Source organism: Lissotriton vulgaris, chromosome 5, assembly GCF_964263255.1.
Source record: "Lissotriton vulgaris chromosome 5, aLisVul1.2, whole genome shotgun sequence".
NCBI classification, from domain to species: Eukaryota; Metazoa; Chordata; class Amphibia; order Caudata; family Salamandridae; genus Lissotriton; species Lissotriton vulgaris.
In genome coordinates this window covers 600,377,397-600,399,753 of record NC_141693.1, presented here as the reverse complement: position 1 = coordinate 600,399,753, position 22,357 = coordinate 600,377,397, and the positions used below count along the sequence as shown (strand labels likewise).

At 44.2% G+C, this 22,357-nt stretch overlaps 1 protein-coding gene across 1 annotated transcript in view; it reads left to right on the top strand.

The window, feature by feature from the left end:
• TBATA (thymus, brain and testes associated) overlaps positions 1–22,357 on the top strand; it is a 152,385-nt gene that overhangs the window by 107,252 nt on the left and 22,776 nt on the right. The window contains exons 6-7 of the mRNA XM_086920142.1: positions 4,253–4,405; positions 5,816–5,897. Of these exons, the coding sequence (XP_086776268.1) occupies positions 4,253–4,405; positions 5,816–5,897 (235 nt within the window). The remainder of the gene's footprint in view (positions 1–4,252; positions 4,406–5,815; positions 5,898–22,357) is intronic.

Here is a 22,357-nt window from a genome sequence, read left to right as displayed (position 1 = left end):
ATCCTAGTACATAAATCACATTTCCTTGCACCACATCGATCACATTAGGGCCTGGCGCTCTACAAACCTAACAGTCCCCCTGGCCAACTGGCCTTCTCAAAGAGGCTCAAAGTACCCTATGTCCAAAGTGTCAGGGCGGCTGCCAATGCAGCAGAATCCATGTGCGCAATTGCGCAGACCTAAACGTTGCAGCTGGTACTAAGTGATGCACAGCTGTCAAAGTATGGGGCTTAAAGCGGCACAGCTCCTCAGCTGAAGCGCCCCACAACAGAGATTGAGATGATTTTCGTAGTACGGCAAATGCGGGAACTCAGCGGCACAGCTCCTCAGCTGCAGTGGCCCACAATAGCGATAGCAATGATTCTCGTAGTATGGCAAATGCAGGCACTCAGCGGCCACAGCTCCTCAGCTGCAGCGGCCCACAATAGCGATAGCTATGATTCTTGTAGGACAGCAAATGCAGGCACTCAGCCGCCACAGCTCCTCAACTGCAGTGGCCCACAATAGCGATAGCGATGATTCTCGTAGGACGGCAAATGTGGGCACTCAGCAGCTGTAGCTCCTCAGCTGCAGCAGCCCACAATAGCGATAACAATGACTTTGGTAACAAAGGCAAATGCGGGCTCTCAGCGGCAACCCCCCTCAGCTATGGCGGCCCACAATAGCGATCTCAATGACTTTCAGTTCGCGTTCCCAGCAGTAGAACTAGAGGCTCTGGAATTCTCAACAGAGGCCTCACCTGCAAGTAGAATTCACCTCAAATAGGAATCCGGACAGCTTATGGTCAAAGTCTAATGTCCCTGAGACTTCGGCAGGAGGCAAGCTCAAATCAGGCCCTTGGGTAGTTGCTTCAGCAAGATGGATGAAAGTTTCAAAGTCTTTTCCCTAGAGTTACACAGATAGAGGTTCGTCTTGACATCCAGAAGTAACACATTCTTCCTCCAGGAAAGAATTAAAATATAGCGCTCACAGGGCGCAGGGAGCCATAGCTCCCAAAAGCAAAAGTCCTCAGCAATCAAGGGGGCAATGGGGAGGCAAGCCTCATGGCAGTTCCTCCTGGGCCCCAGCAGCAGCATGCCCCAGCAGGATCAGGAACAGCACATCATCCTAGAAGAGCACCATGGAACTGAACAATTTCATGGGGTCACAGCCCCTTTGCTTAGACCACCAAAAGACTTTGTTCTCAAAAGTCACAAGTCATTGAACCCAGCCAGAACCAGTTCGATGTGGTCCTGGAGCACTTTGTTTACAAGGCTGCATCCTGCCTTTGAGGAAGAGGGGCTCTGCCATCAGCCGCACAGTGGGAGGTGGAGCCATCATTAACCTTGCCAGGCATAGCCCTGCTCAGATCAAAGGGTCACCCCTCCCCATACTCCAACTGCAGATCTCTCTAGTCAAGCCACGTCTGGCTCAGCCTGCCCTGTCCCTCCAAAACCAGACATGCAATTCACATCAGGCAGGCGGACACATAGGACACAGAAATGCAACTTCTAAAAGTGAAATTTCTCACAGTCATAATAAATCTGCGCACACCATTGCACAGCATTTATTCTCACACTTTCATACACACCAGACTTGACCATACTGCTACTCTCATAACCGGAATTACCACTGATACACACTGAGCAGGGAATCCCCCATGCATTCCTATGGGAGGGCAGGCCACTCTCACTCCCACTAAATGTAACAGAGAGCGCACGCACTTTACACTGGACCACAGGGCTAAAATGCCCAGCGGCCTAAAACCACTAACACTACACAGAGAAAAAGGCTGGGAGAAATGCAAAAACTTTTGGGGTGAACCTGCAAAAAGGGCCAAGTCCAACACATACATATGCAATTTAAATGATATTTAAACCAGGGCAATCCACATTTCCCAATCAAACCTATAAAATATATGTGTTGGAAAAAGTCTCCCAACAATTCCCTCCACAATTCGGTATGGGCAAGTAAAACAAAGCCCAAACCCAATAAAATAAAATTAAAAATAGTAGCACATTCAATTTAGAAGGAAGTTTCAGCGAAGTATCTGAAACTTACATCATCCGGAATTGGATGTCTAGTGCCTACCTGAAGCTCAGCCCAACCAAGATAGAATTCATATTATTTTCCAAGAACAATAAACAAGATACAGTACAAACCTGTCTCAATTAAATGATCCTTGAGCTGTCGAACTTCAGCTGTCACCAAATGCCAAGCCACTTAGATTCACCCTGGACACCAACCTCACCTTCTAGAAACACATTGAAAACCCCCAAAAAAGGCCAGGTACCAGCTCTCTTGGCAAGTAAAGTCAAACCATTTCTTCCAGAAAGCTACTTCAGAACTAATGTTAGTTTATCTCATACTCCTTGCATCTAGATGGTGGTAAGGCTCTTCTCCATGGCCTTCATCCTCTCCACTGGGTAGAGGATGTAGTCTTACGGCTAGAGCGGTCGACATCGAAGCTGGGGAACCAGGTTCGAGTTTCAGCAACAACGCTCAACATCCTGTGATTCTAGGCAAATCTCTTTATGCCTAACAAAAATGAATGTTTCCATCTGTAACAAAACTGGTGCTCATATAAAGTGCTTGGATACCCGATGCCTCAAGTCTAGTTTGCGTTATATAAAACTCTAAAAAAAACACACACAAAAAGAATGGCACCCCTGTAGGGTATTCTACATCACTCCCATTCGGATGAAAAAACCATCTGCTCAGCTTGCCAGCACTCACTGTCTTTAAAACCAGCTGCATCATTTACGAAGCTACCACGACCCGCACTCCTTCTTACCTTACAGATAAGCTCAGCATCTCTGATGGATCTTGGCACATCTGCAGCCAGGAACATCAGATTGCAGACTAAAAATTGTGAAGAAGAAAAGACAAGATAGCTGGTCTTTTCCATTTATGCACCCATAATCAGGAACCACATTTCAATATCCATCAGGACAGACCCAGTGCTGTTCAAGTTTAGGGAAGAGATGAAGACTCACTATTTAAAGAACACTACTTCACAATGTACTAACCATCCGCTGCCCAGTGTCTTCTACTCTTACTCTTTGACTTTATGCTTGCTTTTGACCATGTACAGTGCTCCGCTGCTTTTAGGCTAGGTTTGCGCTATTGAAATAATATTAACAGACATACATACATACTTTTTGTATGGTATTGAATTGGCAGAATAATCTGTTTGCTAGTTCAGATTGTATTTCTTTGTTTGAGGATTTGTTCCTTCTTTAATGTTAGGCACTGTACAACGTTTCTTCATTTCCTACCAGCGTGTCTGAGCTCTGTTTATGTACGTGTTCTTATGTGTATGTTTTGCTAATTAGATTGTGATTTTGGACTGGAGTGTGAGGTTTATGGTTTTTGGATGGTTGGAAATAAAGTTTAAAAGAGGACCAGAAACGTAGTCTTTCTGGGGTTACTCCTGGCTTGATGGAGTTGATGTTGAGAGTATGTAGTACTTTTTGAGTGTTATAATTCACTCAGAATTGGCCAGCACACAATTACACATAGGAGCAAGGAGTTATGTCCAGATGTTTTAGATCGCCATGTTTGGTTTACAAGATACTAAACACGTAATAATGAACCTTTTTAGTAGGTTCGGGTGGCCTTGAAGTGTTATTCACAAGGTGGCAGAGGAGGTTCTTTGCTTATGTGGAGTTTCATTTTTTAGTTCAGTAATATTATTTGTTATGGTGTGTCAGTACATATGTACTATACCGATCTTTTATATTTCTTGATATGTTGCTACACATTTCATTGTGTCTTCCTCTACGTTGCTTCATGTTTTTGTTGTGCCATTGTGCTCATTATTTCATTTGTTTGTTGCGGAAACCGAGACGTGTTATATCTTTCCCTGTGCAAGTATTCATGTATATAAGGTAAACGTGATCTCTGGTGTCAGTGTATGTGACTGCATAGACACTGTTCTATTTGTAGTACATTCTGTTATTTTCAGCTGGGTTTAGCAGTCACTGTAGTTCCGAGTAGAATGAAGATTCTTACTCCACCTTAAGGTTTCTGAGAGGACCCTCATACATTTATATGCTTTGTGTGCACATAAATAAACCTACCTGTGAGTCTACACACCTTTCTAACCAGGGCATCTTTGCTCGAATGCTACACTTTCATGATCCCTAGATTGACTTTCTGGATACTTGCTTTGCATGGGCTCTTAGAACGCTATGCTTGTTAAAGACTCGTATTCAATAATTAAACTTTAAACCTGTCCACCATATGCTTTCCCGTCTTTGCATTTGGGCAGGACGAGGAGCCTAGAAGAACCACACAGTACTCAGCAGAAACTGGACGCCTCATACCAGCTTCCTCCCGTTCGCTAACTCGACAGGCACAGAGAAACAACACGAAGAACAAGGGCAAGAATACTGCTTTCAACTTTCAGGACCAGGAGCTCATGGTAAGTTAAAACACAGGTTTCAACTAACAACCACAGCCGAAAAAAACTAAGCTGAAAGAATAGACCAGAGAAAACAAAAATGTAGGTTCGGTGAGATTATTGGTATTTTAAAGCTCACTTTGCCTTGTTAGTTGGCTGGATGCAATATGAACAGAATGTTGCTGCCACCATTACAGGACTCGGGCCTTGGTCTCAGTGCCCTGAAAATGTTTTTAAAAAGGAATAAGGAGTCAGGGTAGGGATATCCTGATCCTTCATAGCCCTTGTGTGGGGGTACCAGAGGCCCAGGCCCACCATTTGTCTCAAGGGACCTGGAAAATGCATAACAAAAACATAATATGGTATGGGTGTCTGTGGGGGGTTCGCCACCTACGCAAGGGCGGGCACAAGCCCCGCGCCATGCACCAACATGACGGATGGCCTGCTGCTTGAGGGGATTGAGTATAATAATAAGATCCTACTTTTCTTTTTTTAAACCTAGAAATTCACTGAAAAAAACTAAAGGCTAAAGTTACATTATAGTTAGTATGGTTTTAATATCTTACTTTCCTTTAAAAAAAACTTCAGAAATTCACTAGATCTTATGCACCTACCGTGCTCTGCTTATGAACTCACAGGTTGCACCACTCATGACATCTACAATTACATTGTCAATCACATCACGGCTAACATCTCAAATCCCATCACTGATGATAACAAGGGACATGGTGAGGGCACAATTTCTAGTTAGCTCAGTGAACTATAACTGGTGAATTTTGAAGGTTTTTTTGTTCAAAATATTACGTTCTAACAGAAATGTCGCCTTGTTTACTTTCATAGAGCCTATAGACGTAAGTGTTTTCTTTAATCTGGGCTTCAAAACTATGAATATGTGGACAATCTGTTAGATTTGGAGAGAGTGGCATTGGAGCTAGGCTTGAAATGGTCTATATTAAACTCCTCTGACGTATTTCGTCCAGACCCTGCTTTGAGTTGGGATTCTGATTCTGACCTGAGAAACCTAGGAAGAATATTATTTGATTATGATTATTTGTGCAGAAAATGACCAGTGTGCCCATTCTACAGAGCTGTCGTTTTAGTGATATAACCCCGAAATAGTTAAGAAACAGCATGTGAGATTTATGGTTACCTCATAGAAGACCAGTCGGCAGCGACTCAGATTTTCACAAACAGGCCAAAATTGTACCTCCTCTTAATTTGTGTTTTTGTCGTTTTCGTGCAGCAGTTAACCTGTGTGTGTGTGTGTGCGTGGGTGTGTGCGTGTGCGTGTTCTTTTTTCGGTGCATATCTGCCTTGAGTGCATGACTGTTTTTTATCACCTGATGTTTACTTGCTCTATGGTTGCCTGCCATTGCTAATGTCACTCTGACCATGTTTGCCTGACATTTACCCTTCTCTTACTGCCAACAGGTTTTGGAGCTTCTGTGCCAGATTCTGCAGACGGATTCCCTGTCAGCCATCCAGCAGTGGCTGCTCTCGGCGGAACAAAGGGGTGAGAGACCTCTGTCAGTATGCCTGTCAGATTAACCAATTTAAAATACATTCCTGCAAACATTAAACTATTTGAAATTCTTCTCGGAAGCAAAAAGCCAGAAGAAATTGTCAGGAGTCGGTGAAATAATCAGCTTCATTACCGAAACTTTGCACTGTGCTACTGGGAAATCAATTTGCACCATGTTTACCGCTTGTTTAACAAGGAATGAAGCAAACTGTATTTACCCCAAACCAAACTTTTACATCAGGTTCCAACACGAATCTATCTTTTTTTTAATTGTTTTTCACATAATAAGATATCGAGACAATACTTGTTCTCCACTTCTGTAATGTTAAAAATGTGACTGCATTGCAGACAAAAATCAGCGAGTTCCATTTTCAATGCAGAAGCAGAGTCCGATTATAATGCTGTTCTCAATCACTAATTGGTTTGCTACATTATGTAAATGAACACATTGTGAGTGCTGGGGAAGAAAAAAAGCCAAATACCTAGCCTACTTAATTCCCCACAGCTTCAAGACAAGTGTAGGTGCGCATTCACTGACGATACAGCGCTTAGAAGCCTCACCACCAGCCATTGAGCTCAGTTACACTGAGGACTCTCTACTCCCCCACCCAGCAAATGAGTCAGGGCGATCCCTGATTGCTCATTGGCTCAGTATACTTAGCTGCTCTCCCTCAAAAGCAATTGTTACAACTGCACTACAAATCGTAAAGTCGCGCATATCCTGAATAAACACAAAACCTGAAAAAAAGCCATAATGGCAGCTGTCTTCCCATATCCAGTATCCTGTCTCTTGCAAGCTCTTAGAGAGGTGTAATGCTGAACAACTCATTATACACATAAAAGACCGATCCTTAAAAACAACTTCCAATGAGATTGCACAGCAGGGCATGCTACTGACACAGCCATGCCAGAAATTGCGTCAATGCCCTACGTCAACTATTGCTGCTCGACGTTGCCACAGCATTTTAAACAGTTCCCAATGAGATACTATGCAAATACGTTAAAGATTTGTTATCAGTGATGCAGTACTTGAATGGTTTAAATCATACTTCGGTGAATGCTCACAAACGATCAAAATCAATGACAAGCTCTTTCAACTTTTAACTGCACCCTTTAGTGTTCTATAATACATGGGAAAATGCAATGCCATTATAAAAACCTGTCTGTTATTTCCTCATTCCAGTCGATGGGTAATGTCGCTAGTCACCTGTAATATTAAAGTAATTGAGTTCAGACATCATAATGCCTCCTGCCAAAGCTAGGCAAGACGAAAGGCAGGTCACAGCTACAATGAAAGCAACGAAAAGGAGAATTGACTTTTAGTTCTTCATATTTGTTTTTCTAAAATGAAGAGTGATCAGCAGAAATTAGATTTTAATGGAAACATGCTTATTTGTTTCCACAGAGATAATTAAGGAAGATATGGTCTCTGCACATTTCTATAAATTCTATGCCACATAATTTTTTGTTTGACTTCAATAAATTGTTTCTTACATCATTTTACCACAAATTCATCTGCTTTTTAGTATATTTATATTGCACTTCATATTCTACTTTTATTGTTCATGTCTCTCTCTCTCTCTCTCTCTCTTTCTCTCTCTCTCTGTATATATATATATACTAGCAGCCCGCCCCGACCTTGTCCGGGTGCTTTCAGGCTTCCCCCTACCCCCGCCAGCCCCGACATTGCCCAGCAACCCGTGCCCCCGCCCGCCCCGTCCCCCACCTGCCGCTTGGCCTGACTCTTGCCTGGAGGTGTTAGTCCCCGTCCCCCTCCTGCCCCGACCTCCACCTGCCCCGACATTGCCTTTAGTAACTCCCCGTCCCCCGCCTGGGCCGACACCCACCTGCTTACCTCATTCTCCGCTCCTGAGTGCAGGTCCTCGCCGCTCTGCTCCTCACCGCCTGTCCGCCGCCGCTCCTCCCCCGCTCCATGTCCGCCTCTACGCTGGTCTCTCACCGCCGCTGGCCTGTCCGCTGCAGGTCACGTGACTGCTCCTCCCCCGCGTCATGTCCGCCGGTCCTCTGACGCCGCTCCTCGACGTGAGCACGCACGTCACGGCCGGCGCTACTTTGGGGGGACTACTTTTTTTTTTAAATAATTTTTTTAAATAAGGTGTTTTTTTAAAGTTTATATAGCCTTTCACCATCTACACACCCTGCCGATTTCTACGGTGTATCTGGTGTGTAGATTGGCGCAGTGGTTCCCGCGTTTACTTGCCTCAAAGCCTGCAAGTTTCTCCTTTATTATAGTAGTATAGATATATATATATACATATATCTCGTAAACCTTTAATGTTGTTGTGAATTAGGCCACTTGGCCGTGAGGATATGGTTTACAGTACTAAGCAAACCGAATGTTACTATGACAGCTTCAAACGGTCCACAAATTGATTTATAAGCATTTTTGAAATAACAAGTTTGTTATGTGCAGTGAGAAATGAACTGTGTTTTTTGACATGCAAATAGTCCATATTTTGTCACACACAATATTGTGTAAAATTGCTATTAACAATATAGTGGTTTATTTTATACCATTTAAATTGTACCTTATATGTATTTAACAAACTGTCATCATTTACTTTAATCATGCATTGAGACCGTTTTGGCAGAGTCTGTCTTCTGCTTCCATGGTAGTTTTCACAAAATGTAGTCCGTGATAATGGAGCAGTCCTACCTCTATTTTCTGTAATTGTGTGAAACACTTTGTGCATAAAATGGTGATTTTGTTTATTCATGGTTGGCTTTGGAAGAAGACCGTTTGGTCGAAACGCGTCGCCATTAAAACATCTAAAAACACAGACCCTGGAGTGCGAGTCTCTTTGTGTGGTTCCGGCGTGGATGTTTGCTGGGAGCCCTTTCGGACACACATATATATATATATATATATATATATATATATATATATATATATATATATATATATATATATATATATATATATATATATATATATATATATATATATATATATATATATATATATATATATATATGTATATATATATATATATATACACATGTATTTCATCTCATATGACAGAAGGAATCAAGGATTTAAGTTGTTTGTGGGTAGGATTATGATGTGAACATGTACTAAAAGGGGTTAAAATGCACTCTCCCGTTCATTCAAACGATATTGCAAGTCACCTCTGACTTCAGGGACCTTCTAAGGTCATGGAACTCCTTGGTGGCTTGGAATACACTTATAACAAATGTATGACACAGTGTATTTTATTTCTTATAGTATACAGTCCTCCCATGTATAAGGTTCTATGCAAGTGGCAGCAGTAGTCAATCCTAAATTATAACTATAAAGGGACCTTTTTGGTTCCCTTTACATTGCATGCCAGCAATGCACAGACAGCACTCACATTTATGTAAAATTAAGACAAATATTCAGCTGCCTAGACACTATTAAAGTATGAAAGACACAGAATAAACTTAAATTATGTCCCACCAAGACCATATTACTCCTTATAACCTCTAACCCCCCAAAATATGCAGTTACCAAATGGAATGCAAATGTACCAAATGTTGGCCTCGCTCCCAACATTGTAATTGTTAGACCTGGCATCTTTTGGTGTGGTTTCCCCTGACTTTTTGCAGCAAGACAACCTGTTTTTGACTGTGTGCTGAACTCCATTTTTGCTCCCTACAGGACTCTCTGTACTGTTTTACTGCTGACTAGTGCTAAAGTGCATTTGCTGTGTCTAAAATGTGATGGCATTTGGTTTCTCCGTGATTGACATATTTGAATTACTGATAAGTCCATAGTATAGTGCACTACATGTGCCCAGGGCCATAAATCAAATGCAACTAGTGGGCTTGCAGCACTGATTGGGCCACCCACATGAGTAGCCCTTCAAACATCTATCAGGCTTGTCACTGCAGAGCCAGTGCGTGCTATGTTAAATTGCCATTTCGACGGGGCATGGCTAAGATGGCGGCCTCAATGGGCGCTTACTCAAGAGCTCTGTGTCTGGCCCAGACTAAATATCCTACTTTATCCTCTCCATCTACCCCTGCTCATATCTTGTATCTCTTCCACCAGTGACTTGCCTACATGGAGCCTGAACATTGGCTGGCTCGTCCAGTAGTGCGGTCAACTGCAGAGAAAACCCACTTGAGGTCTGCCCCGAGGTGATCCGAGGCGACCTTTGCATAGCGGCATGCTTGCACAGGACACCTCCTCAACGGCTGCTGCTGTCATCATCACATGCTCCGGGATGCTGCACAGTGAACAATCCCCCCGACTGCAACACCCAAGCCACCTTGTATTCCGCGCCCGCTTGCTGGGAATGAGCGGGCCTGTGAGTGACGGTAGCTGGGCGCAGGAAGTAGCACAGCCCTTCTCAGCAACCAGCAAGGGAGTTGCAACAACTTGGAATGAGGCCTCCCAGGGGCCACCTACTTGCTCAATGGGGGCCTGAGCTCATACATCCTGATAGGGGAAGTGCGCCTGTCGGCTGCAATGCGGCACCTGCCCCACCTCTTCCGGCACTAGCATGCTAAGGGACTGCTGATCTGCCAAGCTGCGGTGGTGACAGGGGCTCTGCTCTGCTTGCGTGCAAGACTAGAGTAGGCAGGCCCTGTGAGATGCCCCAAGTGCTGTGGACCACATACTTGGGGGACCTGTACGCAGGTATCATCACCCCCGGCATCAGAGTGTGCTTGCGTGGGCCTGCATTAATTCTCTCGAGACACCAAAGGGGTGAGTGTTTAGTATGGCTACTGCAGGAATGCAGAAGCCCTCAGAGCTGTTGCTAGGCACCGTGGAGAAATATGGAGCCACTTACCTATTAATTGTGAACCAGAGTGAACTACCCATGACAACACGCCAGAGACGTGGTGCTCCACTGATGGTCCCTTCTGGATTGTCCAGCTGTGCAGCAATGCCTTCTGGCCCCCAAACCCTTAGACGGGCTCGGCACAAAGGTTACCCCGCATGAAATGTCTAGCTTAACTGGTACGTCCAACTTCATGCCGGTAGCCTATCAGCCCTGAAGAACGTGACAAGAGAATGTCTGCTTTCCTCTGCGGTGTGCCAATACTTGCCTTGATCGGCAGGATTTTGCCTGGCCATCCTCTGGTGCGACAGCCAGATATCTGCAACACTCATTCCATCTTGGCCACTCCTGCACTCACCAAAACAGGCTTATGATGATGGGGAAACCCAAGGCCACTAAACTGCTGCCTACTGGCAATGAGGAGTCATCGACACTCTCCACACCTACTGATAGGACTCTCAATACAGCTCATCATCTTGAAGCGACCCTCTAGACAGTTTGATGGGTGCTCCAGGCCATCATAAACACGAAATCCTCCCAAAAGACCCATATTGACACTGTCCCCCTTGATGTTAATTTTCTACGGGCAGACCCCCGCAAGTAGGTAGACAGAGTGAAGGAAACAGAATCCACACTGGCTACGGTGCAAATAACGGTGCAGGATCTGCAGTAATAACTGAAACACATAGAAGAAGAGTTTGCTAACCTGCACCGCAGAGCGGAAGACACAGAGGGGTAGTCAAGACACAACAATATCTGCCTGCTAGGCTTTTCTGGATGCTTGGAGGGTCTAAGCATAGAACTGTTTCTTGAAGAATGGCTTGTGAAGACGCTTCTCGAAGATAAGGCACCAAAATTCTTCTCCATTGATCGGGCGCACCAGACACCAGGCCAGCCTCCCCTTCCTGGCACACCACCCCTTCATAGCTTGCCTCCTCATTTATCATGATCTACTGCTGCAATGATTTCGCACTAGGGCCCCTGGGGCTCTGAGATTGTGACAATAACAGCGTATCCTGATTTTACTATGGAGGAGGCCAGGGCTCATAGTCAAAGTTAAGCAACATCACAGAGAGTCAAAATTTAAGTATGCTCTTTTGTTCCTGAAAAAACTCTGAGTTGTGGCTGGAGAAACAACCCACATCTTCCACTTTCTGGAGGATGTGTGGACCTGGCTACAAGCTAAGGATTCGGTGTGTACTCTGCCTCAAGACTCAAGTGCAGGCAACTGGCTGGTGCTCAAATTCAGATGCCACAGATGCAGATCCCTCAAGACAAAACCAACAAAGGATCAGGTGGCAACAGACTAGACCTGAGTAGTATTGGAAGCCTCCCTTCAATCTCTATGCACCTCTGTGCTCTGAGCGCCAAATGGAGTCAGGTTCGCTTTTATCACTGGGTCCATCAGGTCCAAAAGTCACCCCATGATAGGCAGATAACTTATAAGGCTGGGTCTCTTATCCCTGTCTTGGTGTGGTGAGTCTCCTTCTGAATTTGATATTCCACCGAAGTTAAGCAGCTCTGTTTGGGAGGCTTGTTGGCACACCATCTGAGAAGGCCCACACCACGAACACAGTAAACACAGAGATTCTCACACTGATGATGAGACTGATGATGAGACTGGATCCCTGATGCAACACCACGTCCCACCAGTATTCCCATGTGAACTCTAATAACATTTTTTTTGTCTTACACTGTTATTGTTTTATAGTTGTGGATTTTGTATGGGCTCTTACAGAGCAACTGTCCGGGAAGGGAACCAGTCACCCTGGTTGTTTGATGTTACTGTTTACCACGCGTCTCTGGTTCTGTCTAATGATGGAATTGTGGCTCAAATGCATGCCACGCAGGAGTGCCTGACCACATGGGGAAGGACACAATGGGTGTGACCACATGCCGGCTGGGTGAAAGTTGGGTCCCCACTCCCTTAATAGCTGACTTTGCCACTAAAATCCATGTCTGGGTTTGCCCCGGCAGGGCATCAATCCGCGGGGCCGGGGATCAGCTGTCCCATTTGTGCGTTGCTATGATCTGCGAAAATACTCTGATGATGTCAAGACTGGGTTTGCTGTTCAGGCATGTGTTACCTGGGGGCACCTGATCACATGGAGGTGTTTCTTATTAGGGGTGACTGCAGGATGGCTGGGGGAACAGAGGGACTCCACATCCTTTACATTTGACCCTACTACTGAAGTCCATGGCTGCAGCGACAACTGACCCTTACACCCTTCAATATCATGTCATCACCTGGAACATACGCGGAATGGCCACTTAAACTAAGAGGTACTGCATTCATGCCCATCTTAAATGCCACCGCGTACACATTGCTATGCTCCAGGAAACAAATCTTACCATCATAGAATTACATAAGGTTCCTCCAAAATGGAGGGGACAGGTGCACAGCACATTCACATCGATTTTCACTCGTGGGGTTCTCATCTGGATTGCCCACGGGTTCCCTTTGTCTTGGGCACACAGAGGCTGGACACCAACGGCGACTATGTGATATTAGAAGGTAATCCGAACGGGGCTCCCTTTACACTCGTAACGATATATGCCCCCAACATGAATCAATCAGGTTTCTTCAACACACTAACGCCGGTGCTCTTCAAAGACCAGTTGTCCCCCGTGCTGTGGGGAGGTGACTTTAACTGTGTACTGGATGTGAGCCTTGACCAGTCCACCCCCCTGTGCATGCGGCTGCCAGTATTCACACCACACAGCACTTTGGTTGTTGGCTTACACTTATGCATCTACACAAGGTATGGTGACTGGTGCACCCACTGGAGCACGAATATTCGTATTACTTCCAAGTGTACGACAAACATACTAGAATTGACCTGTTTCTGTGCGACGGCCAGATCGGTTCACCCGGGGGAAATATTTAGTGTGTATCTTATAGGATCATTGCCCCTATTGCTTGCCCTGAGCTGGGGCCAATTACGCTCTACCTTAACTAAGCATGGGCGAATTTTGCGAATCTCGCGTTCGCGAATTTTGCGGATTTGCGAACTCGCAATCTGCAAAATCCGCGAATTCTCGCGAATTTGCGGATTTTTTTTTTTGTGTGTTTTCGCGGGTTTCTGCCAGTTTGCGAGGGTTTTGTACAATGTCGCAAATTGCGAACTTACCTGTCGGGTCGCAAGTTTCGCGAACTTGTTGTTTCTACGTGTCCAGCCTGTTTGGGACACTCTTCTTCATCACTGCCACTCTCTGTCACCACTGCCACTCTCTGACTACTCATGCCACCCTCTGGCCCACCAATGCCACCCTCTGTTTCATCACAGCACCCTCTGGTTGTCCAGTCAGTGTACATTATTATGGCAACGCAAGCACACCTTCCCTGCCTCAAGTGACCTGAATTAATTTGGGGCTGATTAATGTGTCACAGAATATTTTTTTAGCTGGCACCTGCTTCCTTAGTGCTTCCTGATTAGTGATCTTTTGCACTTGCTAAGTGCTTTCATTGTTGCAAAATTAGTTACAACACCTGCCCTGCCCCAACTGACAATAATGAATTAGGGGCTGATTAATGGATTTGAACTTCCAGCCTGGCTCCTGCTTGTCTCCCTTAGCTGTAATTCAGGACCTTTGTGGCATATGTGTAACTATTCTGAGGTTCAGAGCAGGGTCACATAATAGTTGCAACTGGCAACTGAACTCTGGAGGGGCCCCTCAGGAAGCACTACAGGAAATGGCTACTAATGATGAGCCTGAACTTTTGAACCTGGTAAGTAGTTTCAGTTTTGCTAAGATCGTATTTCTGCAATTTTGCACTTATTCGCGGGGCGCGAACTCACGCGAACAGTGCGAACAGTGCGAGCAAAATCCGCTGCTCGCGGATTTGCGGATTTTGCGGGAGATTCGCAAATCTCGCGGATTGCGAATTTACCGAAAATCCGCAAAATCCGCGAGCGAAACGGATTTTCCGCCCATGCTTAACCTTAACCACATGATGACTGTAGGTTGAAGCTCTCTCTCATCCTGCATTTCGTGCAGGCTTGGTGCAATGCATTGAACAGTATTTTGAACTCAAAATGGTGGCTCCACTGATTCTCGAGCCACCAAATAGATTGCTCACAAGGTCGTGGTGCCTGGCCACTGCCTGGCTGAATCCTGGGGGATACACTGGTGTCTGCTTGAGGAACTGTCAGTAATCAAGCATGATTTATAATCCCTGGATATATCGGTCACCAATCAGGCGACTCTGGCTGAACAACTTCAGCAACTACATAAGCAACGAAAAGAGGCTGAGGCACTCCTGTTCAGACACAACCTCTGGAAGATAGCAGTCCTGCAGCAAGCTGAGGGGAGCAGCTCGGTGTAGGCTGGCAGAGTGACTCACATATGATGCATAAATAATGCGCAACACAGATTTATCCTTTTGCGTTTCTGCATGAACATGATCCCGCTACTCCTGAGATACCCCCAAAATAAATATAAATTAGCAGACCTTTTACCCTGTCCCTTTAACAACCACGCAGTACAGTCAGATCTACACATTGTATTATTTTGCAAGACCTATACATAGGAAAGGAAAACATTCATACTCCCAATCCTGAGGTACCACAATTTTAGGCAGTGCCGGGAGGCCCTGTACTTTTAAAAAACTCTACTGGATCCATTTGTATGCTGTTCTGTTGTCTCATTTTTGTGGGCTTGTCTTAGGAAGAGGAAAAAGGTAGGACGACATTTTAGTAGCAACAACTAATTAATTAATTTTAAATTCGGACCTGCTTTTATCATAAATGTTTTTATATGAAATTACCCGGATCACTGCAACTGTTTAATTCTTATTTTAAATGTGTATATATGTGTATATATTGTGTTGGAATTTTTAGATAACTTGTGCTTTTATGATCCGTTTAAAAAAGATCGAATAAAGCTGTGTGACTGACTCACATATGAAGATCAACAACGATCGCCAGTGTGTGCAATCTGTCGGCCCAATGGTAAGCTGGTCACCTCACAGTTAACCCTTAACGCAACCCTCTCTGGATTCTTACCAGGAGTTGTAAACTGTGCCCAAATCCCGACCCCTGAGCAAGCACATGAGTTCTCCCACGGCTTACAACTAGCCAGGTTGAACCCATTGCAATGCAGCAAACTGGTCAAACCCTACAATTGGAGAAGATATGTGCGGCCATCTCCCAGATGTCCCATAACACAAGGCCCCAGGCAGCATTGGACTCCCAATTGTTTATTATACCACCTTCACTACTCAAACCACCCAGCACCTGCTGAACATGTCCAACTAAGATAAAGCATGGGACTACCTTCCAAATACGCTTTTGGAGGCCCTGACCGTGGTTCTTCACAAACCTGGATAGAGACTCGCTTGAAATTCTCTCTAACCGCCCCCTCTCCTTGCTCAACTTAGACTGCAAGATCTTGGGCAGAGTACTGGTGAACCATCTGCTCCCTATAATTCACTCGCTTGTCTACAGCGACCAATCCAGCTTCATACCGGGTCGCAGTATGTTCCTCAATGTCTGCTGTCTCCTACGCCTTCTGCATGACACCCTGGCAGATGTCCTTGATGTCCATACCCTGATTTGGGATTTACTTCGTCTAACCCTTACCAACATTGGGATTGGACTGGGGTTTCGGCCTGGATCCACACTCTATACTCTGGACCAATGGTGTGGGTGAAGACTGGTCGGCTGATCTCCGATAGTTTCAGCATTGGTAGAGGCACCAGACAGGGCTGTCCATTTTCTGCTCTTCTTTGCTTGGCCATGGAGCCTCAGGCCTGCCGGCTTCACCAACGGACAATGGACTACGGCATCTTAGAAGGTATAATGCATCATGTAATCTCGTTGTATGCAGACAACTCCCTGGTCCTTCTGCAAGACTTCGGGTCCGCTCTTCCTGGCCTCATGTGGCTGCTGTATGACTTTGGGGCCGTATCAGGGTTATGCGTGAAGTAGCCCAAATCCTTTCTGTTCCGCTAGATCCCAGGCCAGCCCTACATCGGACTGACTCCATAGGGTCCCATCTGCAAAGGTTCTATGACACCTTTAAATACCTGGGTGTCTGGATCTATCATACTGAGTAAGATCTCAAGAAAGGTAACATTGACAAAGCGGTTGTCTCCATCTAATCTCTGCCTTTCTGGCACTTGCTCCCTCTGTTCCTGTTGGGCCGAGTGGTGATCTCTAAAATGCGGGTATCACCTCAACTCCTGTTTTTTTTGCAGCCCTCCCAATTGTGCTTCCATAGAGTTTCTTCCGTGAACTAAATGGATTACTGCTATAATTGATATGGAGTGTGGGTCAGCGCAGAGTTTCATTGATCAGGCTTCAACTACCATTATTGGAGGGTGGGCTTGTAGCGCCTACCTTTGAACTTTATTATGCTGCCCCACAACTGCAGTGGCCACCGGCGTAGTTACGGGCACAAAACTGCCCTGAGTTCCCGCTCATTTGTGAGGTGCTGTCTGGTGTGAACACCTTCACCTGGCTTTCCAACACTGCCGTCCGGCCTCAGGGGGAGGAAAAACAAATGGCAGTGGCTCGCCCATGCCGGTGAAGATATGTACACAGCAAAACGAAAGGGGATGATGGACGGAGTGTTGAACATTGCAAGCACTCACCCACTGTCAACTAATCTGGGTTTAATCCGTCATCATTCTTTAGCTCACTCCACCACCTCAGTTCAGACATGGCCATATGGAAATCAGTCTGACCCTGTCTCTCATTGAACAGTCCAGCCCAAACTGCTAAACCATGTCTTCCCTGGACCAGAAACAAGCATCTTGAGACCGGTTTCTGTCTAATCAGCCGTCATCAGCTATGCTAGCTTGAATCCAGTGGCAAAGTGAGCAAGGGACCCACATCTGGGCATACCATGGCAATTTAGGGCGAACAAAGCAAAACCAAAGGGGATGACAGAGTGGTTTAATTCATCATCATTCTTTAGCTCACTCCGCCACCCCAGTTCAGACATGGCCATATGCAAATCAGTCTGACCCTGTCTCTCATGGGAACAGTCCAGTCCAAACTGCTAAGCCATGTCTTCCCTGGACCGGAAACAAGCAACGGGTCCAGTGTAGACATGGCTTGGCAGTTTGGGCTGGACTGTTCCCATGAGGCACAGGGTCAGACATTATGCATTATGCTGGGACAATGATTCATACATGTGTAAATCAATGTATAGGGAATGTTGCATATGACAATAAGAGATACGAGGTGTTGTAGTCACCTGTGGTCCATACTGGCAGGCCTTGTATGCTCCAATGCTTAGTTGGGGTTGTGTATACTAATAAGAATGTATCACTACCCAAAGGAACAGTATTTAGTACCTTCAAATGAGGAAAGATTGAGGAAAAAAATAACTTTCTAAACTCACGCCTTGCAGTTTGCATGCAGTGGTCCATAACGCACTTTGTTTTATTCGAACGATTGTTACCTATGAACTGCTAGTAACAAAAAGTTCTCTATGACAAAACTCACTGACCTATCTACAAATTAATAGAAATCTGTGATAGGCATGTTACAAGTCGTGCTTTGCAGGATGCACCTTAAACCTCTGTGTCTATGCTACTTTATGATGAGTGAAAACTGGAACTAGACAAAACAAAGACATCTTCACCAAGAACATTAACCACTAGACTTATCATGAAAATATTATTATGCTCTGAAAATCACTTAGCACACAAAGATCTCTTCAGCGGGTGATTTAACACTGCAAGATATTTAAAAATGCACCATCATTGTGATCCAATTAAGTAAAGCCAGGAAACTCATTGGGTTCTTCCTCAACTTACAGGAGCTCACTCATGACTGGGATGCACCACAACAAGTTTGTGAAGCTAATTTTGTGGTGGCCTGGGTCGGGTCGCAGGTGGTGGCCACTGCAGCCCCTAGTGGCGTTGAATGACAGGCTGTCGTGTGGGCAGGAACCATATGTAACCTAGTAGCTTAAATTTCATCCTTCTAATGTTAGTAAAACAAAGACTGCTAGTTCATAAGTGACCCTATTTTTAAATCTATGTGTTGCAGTTTTAAAGTGTCAGCTATAAACCAATTTACTAAAATATAAATAATGGTAATAATAATAGTAGCTGGGAGCTTAGCTATCTCACAATACTCTCCAAGTTCTCAGACCATGAGGGTGCAAAATCTCTCTCATTCCACACTCAAGGGCCCATATAGCAGAAAATTGAGGAAGCCAAACCAAATGATACAGCAAAACCAAAAGAGTAGACTGGAGGGCCTCATGTGGTTGACATTGTCATTATAAACCTAGCCAGGTGAAAATATTTAAATAGCTCTTTTTATTCAAGTGAAATGCTCAAAGTGCAAGTTTATGTGAACTCTCCACATGTGCAATGCACAGAACTACTTTTAGTGAAAGTTTGCTAATGTGTGATAGGGCTTTGTCAAACAAGCTTTACTTCAGTGAGTTCGATATTTAGATCTTGAAAACTGTTACATGAAAAATTAGAAAACAGAATTTTTCCAATATTTTCTATTTTTTCAATGGAAAGAACATCAATAGTGCAAAACTCACTTAAACATATTTACCCAACAGTTTCATAGAGGACTACGAACGTATTGCCATAAAAATATTTCAAATTAATAATTAGTTCACATAGTTTAAGTGTCTCTATATCTCTTCCCTCCTTGACATCCTGGTACAAAAGACTTTAATATCAATGGAACAAAACCCCTTTTTGCCAGTCTTTAATACTCAAGCACCAAGAATAAGACAAAACTGGAAAATCCCTCCATGTTTTAACAAGGGCAAAATGTTGTAGAGTGACAATCCCACTGATTGTCACTGCATAGAAGTTAAGCACAGCATTTCATGTTACAATATATTGGATACAGTTAAACTGAAATGTACTGAGCCAATGCCAATTCTATGTTTGCAGAATAAGTCCCCTGATGAAGGGTAATGCCCGAAATGCATTTGGCTCAAATTGATGTATTGAACGGATGTTACTGAGGAAAGTAAAATCCATTGAATTTAAGAACAGAACAATGTTTAAGAATATATAAATAATGAATTTTCACAATAAGATTTAACAAACAAGTTTGTATGAATTTATTGAACATTTCATAACTGAGTGCAATTGGGAGAAACTTCCCAAACCGGGGACGGCGCTTGTTTTCATATTGTGGTGTCCTAACAGCGTGAGGTGGAAAGGAAGTGCAGTGGAGCAGCGTGCTTGCTGAAGAGCTGTGTACGTAACTTGATGGCAATGTCTCGGAGTAGAATAGCTCAGGGTTAACACCTTTGCTGCAGAGTTTGGCTGTGTAATTTCTAGCTTACAGTTGCCTATACCATTAAGATAACTCAGAGGGTTAATGCTCTTTTGTGACAGAGTCTAGGACCACTCAGTGTACTAGACATGGTAAAACACAACCCTCAAAAGGATCCAGTAAAAGGCCACAATCCAGGAAGAGTTAACTCAGCTATAGGTTGGGAAATCATTACTACTATGATTAAAAGCGCAAATAAACTATACCATGCACGTTGTATATTATAGGAGGAAGGAAACTTTTCAACCAGGAGTACTGCAAGGATGTTTGTGATGTGGGTGGGGTGGGCTGTCACAATGTCAGGAAGGGATGGTGGATGCTCTAGGTGCAAGCAAAGGCTGGTCTGAGTTACTGGGTATCACAGCACAGATGGCTGCGATGCAAGTTGTTCCTGATGCATGAGGCAATGCTGCTACAGCACTCCTTACTCTGTTATCAGGTCCCGAGAAGTAGGTTAAATATGAGGGAGGGGGCCGGAATGACAGGAGATGGGGTGGCTCAGTAACATGATAGCCGGTCAGGTTTGAACACTGAAGCCTATCTAAAAGTAATAAAATCTCATCAAGGCATCTGTTTGAACGTATCAAGAAATCGCATGTAAAGTGAAAGAACTCATGTTTTACAAAACAACGGGTAAAATTGCAAGATTGAATGCAAATATTCCCCCACTCCGTGGGCCCTGTCTTTGTACAGCAAAGGGATGATAAACCAGCTTCCAAATAGAAATGAAATTGTCTTTTGGAACTTTAGCAGTCATTGTTTAGTAATAAAAGTGATTTTTTTTGTCGAGGTAAGCAGAATATAGGCAGAGCCAGCCATGTTCAACGGCACCACCAGCGCTTGAGCAGCGTTGTTTGTCTTCTTTTGTTTCAAAGACCTTGTGAAAATGAAAATTAGTAACGGCTCTCAGTTCCATGCAAATGGCGCCTCCGGAACTTGGCATCCGGTGAGACGGCACCGGTTGCACTGCCCTAAAGCCGGCACTGCTTAATAAGAATCTTGTACAGCAGGAACAAAAGGCAATGGAAGAGCAAATAGTCTCAAAGGGGAGCCCTTTTGGCTTTGCCAATGTTTGTTGTATTTATCTTTCACTAATGCTGCCGCTTCACAGTGCTTGTTGAAACAAGATGGTTCTAATTCAGGCAGTATTAGTGCACAGTGCAATGAGTACGCTGGGCACTGCATACTCCTGAAGATAGAATTGAGATTAACTTAATGGAAATGAAGAGAATCCAAACTACTGATATAACAATAAATTAGACATCCAAAGCTTTGTGCACTTAGAAATTGACAACATCAAAGTTTGTCTCCCTCAGTCTATAAGATTCATCCTCCTCCTCCTGTTGCCAAGCCAATGTCTACGTGTGATTTTCCACCTTCCATGGCTCCTCTCGCTCTCTCATTACCATAGAGAAATACCTTTTACTCCTCGAGGATTACTTAACTGGAGGTGGAAGCTTCTGAAATGGATTAATGCCAAAAACTGCAAAGCAAGCTTAGCTAAGAAGAAAACACAATCGAATAAAGCTCTGTCACAATCCTTTCAGGCTACATGTATTCATTTAAACTCCACTTATGAACTGCTCCAAATTCGTTTGTTTTCCCAATGAAACTGCCTGCCTTTTGATTTACAAGTAGATTCTGCCTGTTTCCCTTGGCATATATATAGTTTCATGAAAAAGGCAAAAGAAGAATGGATTTTTCTATGGCTCATATGAAGGAGAGATGTTTAATAAGCAACAAAGGATGAAGTCAGTGGCTTTCTATAACTGTGGGTTCAAAACTGTGAAGTATCTACTACTACATGCAAGAAACATTAATTAAATAGAGACCCTCAAATCTGAGATACCTCCCAGCAAAGTATGATCACATCTGAAAGTCTAACGTTGAACACATTGATTTGTCTATTTGCATAATAGTGCAAAGTGTGTCTAGTTCCAGGTTCAGTACACAAGGATAAAGAAATTCCTTTCATACATTTTGCACAACCCCACAACATTCTGTCTTAACAATGATTCCTAGAAGAACTGCATAGCAGTTCTCATTGACCATTAATCCCCTCCTGTATCATGGGAAGGGCAGTGATTAATTTGAGCAAGTGGTTTCTGGTGGGGCTCACCTTTGGGTTCTGGGACTTATCTTTCCATCCTCAGACTTTGACCAAGAGAAATAAAGGTAGAAAAGTGGAAAAGAAGGAAGGAAAGAAAACGAAAATCAGCGTCAAAAGGAGACAACACAGATGAATGGGAGCTTGCCCATGAGTATTCACATAGGTTTTTAGGAACATTAGATTCAAATACACACAGTTTATCTGCTTCCTACCTAAACATATCTTAAGCCACTCAAACTGATAAAGAATGCCATAGGTGCACTCTACTAATTGTAGGCTTCA